Source organism: Eurypyga helias, unplaced genomic scaffold (assembly GCF_000690775.1).
Source record: "Eurypyga helias isolate BGI_N326 unplaced genomic scaffold, ASM69077v1 scaffold32113, whole genome shotgun sequence".
NCBI classification, from domain to species: domain Eukaryota; kingdom Metazoa; phylum Chordata; class Aves; order Eurypygiformes; family Eurypygidae; genus Eurypyga; species Eurypyga helias.
This window is the reverse complement of record NW_010242437.1, coordinates 21-1,246: the sequence shown is the minus strand read 5'-3', so window position 1 is coordinate 1,246 and position 1,226 is coordinate 21. Positions and strand designations below refer to the sequence as shown.

General features: G+C 39.9%; 1 protein-coding gene across 1 annotated transcript in view; it reads left to right on the top strand.

The window, feature by feature from the left end:
* Positions 1-798, top strand: part of LOC104507723 (cytochrome P450 2C14-like) — a 12,840-nt gene extending 12,042 nt beyond the window's left edge. Inside the window, 3 exon segments of the mRNA XM_010149088.1 lie at positions 1-19; positions 22-62; positions 646-798. The exon segment at positions 1-19 is cut by the window's left edge and continues 111 nt beyond it. Of these exon segments, the coding sequence (XP_010147390.1) occupies positions 1-19; positions 22-62; positions 646-798 (213 nt within the window).
* Positions 799-1,226: the final 428 nt, after the last annotated feature.

Sequence of the window (1,226 nt, the reverse complement as noted above, 5' to 3'; positions counted from 1 at the left end):
AAAGAGGAACAACAGATAAACTGGAAGATTTCATTGACTTTTACCTAGAGCAGATGGAGAAAGTGAGTAATTTATGCTGTGACGCAGAACCTATCCTAACCGATGCCCTGCACCATTCCTGCAGTTGTCTGTACACAGCAACATTATTTCAGAGCTCTACAGACAGTTTAAAAACTCGGCTGGCCAAAGCAAATATGGACTTGGAGCGGTTCGTTTGCTAGCTTGTTTTAGAGGTAGAAATGAATTCCGTTGGTTCGTTGTCGTACCTGTGTTACAGTGCTAACATGTTATGTGTGCAACGGAGAGCCAGGATCGGCGAATGTGCAGTGGCAAGGGTGGGATAAAACTCCTTTGAAATGTGTTTTTTTCATGGAAGTTAGCAGCAAGGCAACGAGTCGCTCCAGAAGGCAGCATAACAGGACCTTAGACACCTGATACTTCCGACAGCACCTGTAATTTAACGTTAGAAGTGTACTTATTTGAGGAAAATCTTACCATAAATACCATTTTACTCAAATACCTCTATTTTCTCCATTCTCTAGAAATATTGTTTGCTTAGGTATAGTGACTGCTGTTTGTCTCAGTGCTGACAGCAGTTATATGCAGGCACATACCCTATTTTATCTTTCTCATTTTCACCTGTAGACTAAAAATATCCCTAATTCTACATTTGATGAGGAGAACATGGTGCAGTCTGTTTTTGACCTCTTCCTGGGGGGCTCAGAGACCACCGCCACCACTCTGCGTTGGGCTCTGCTCTATATGGTGGCCTATCCTGACATCCAAGGTGAGTTGTAGACCCAAGGTGAGTTGTATGTTTCAAGTAGAATAATTGTCTGTTACACCTTTTTTTGGTTAAGATCAAGTTTTCTTGAGGACCAAGCTTTCCTTTTTCTTTTTTTTTTTAAGGTCACATTCATGAGCTTTTCTTTTAAGTAGCCAGTGAAGCAGAAAATCTTCAGACAGATGCTTTTAAGTGATTTCAGGGATATTCATGTTATGATACTGTGTTTTGTCCTGTTGATTTTTGTCAGATGGTTGCAGTACTGGAAACATTTAATGGAAGATACAGTCTGGCTGAAAATGCAGAAAAGTGACGCTTTTCTGGCATCCAGAAAGTGTAATAACAATGTATTATTTGCTCTCATTAACTGATTCACCAGTTGTATTTCTGTAGAAGTAGTATATTTATTGTAACGTAGAGGAGTGTTAAACAGAAGGAAGAT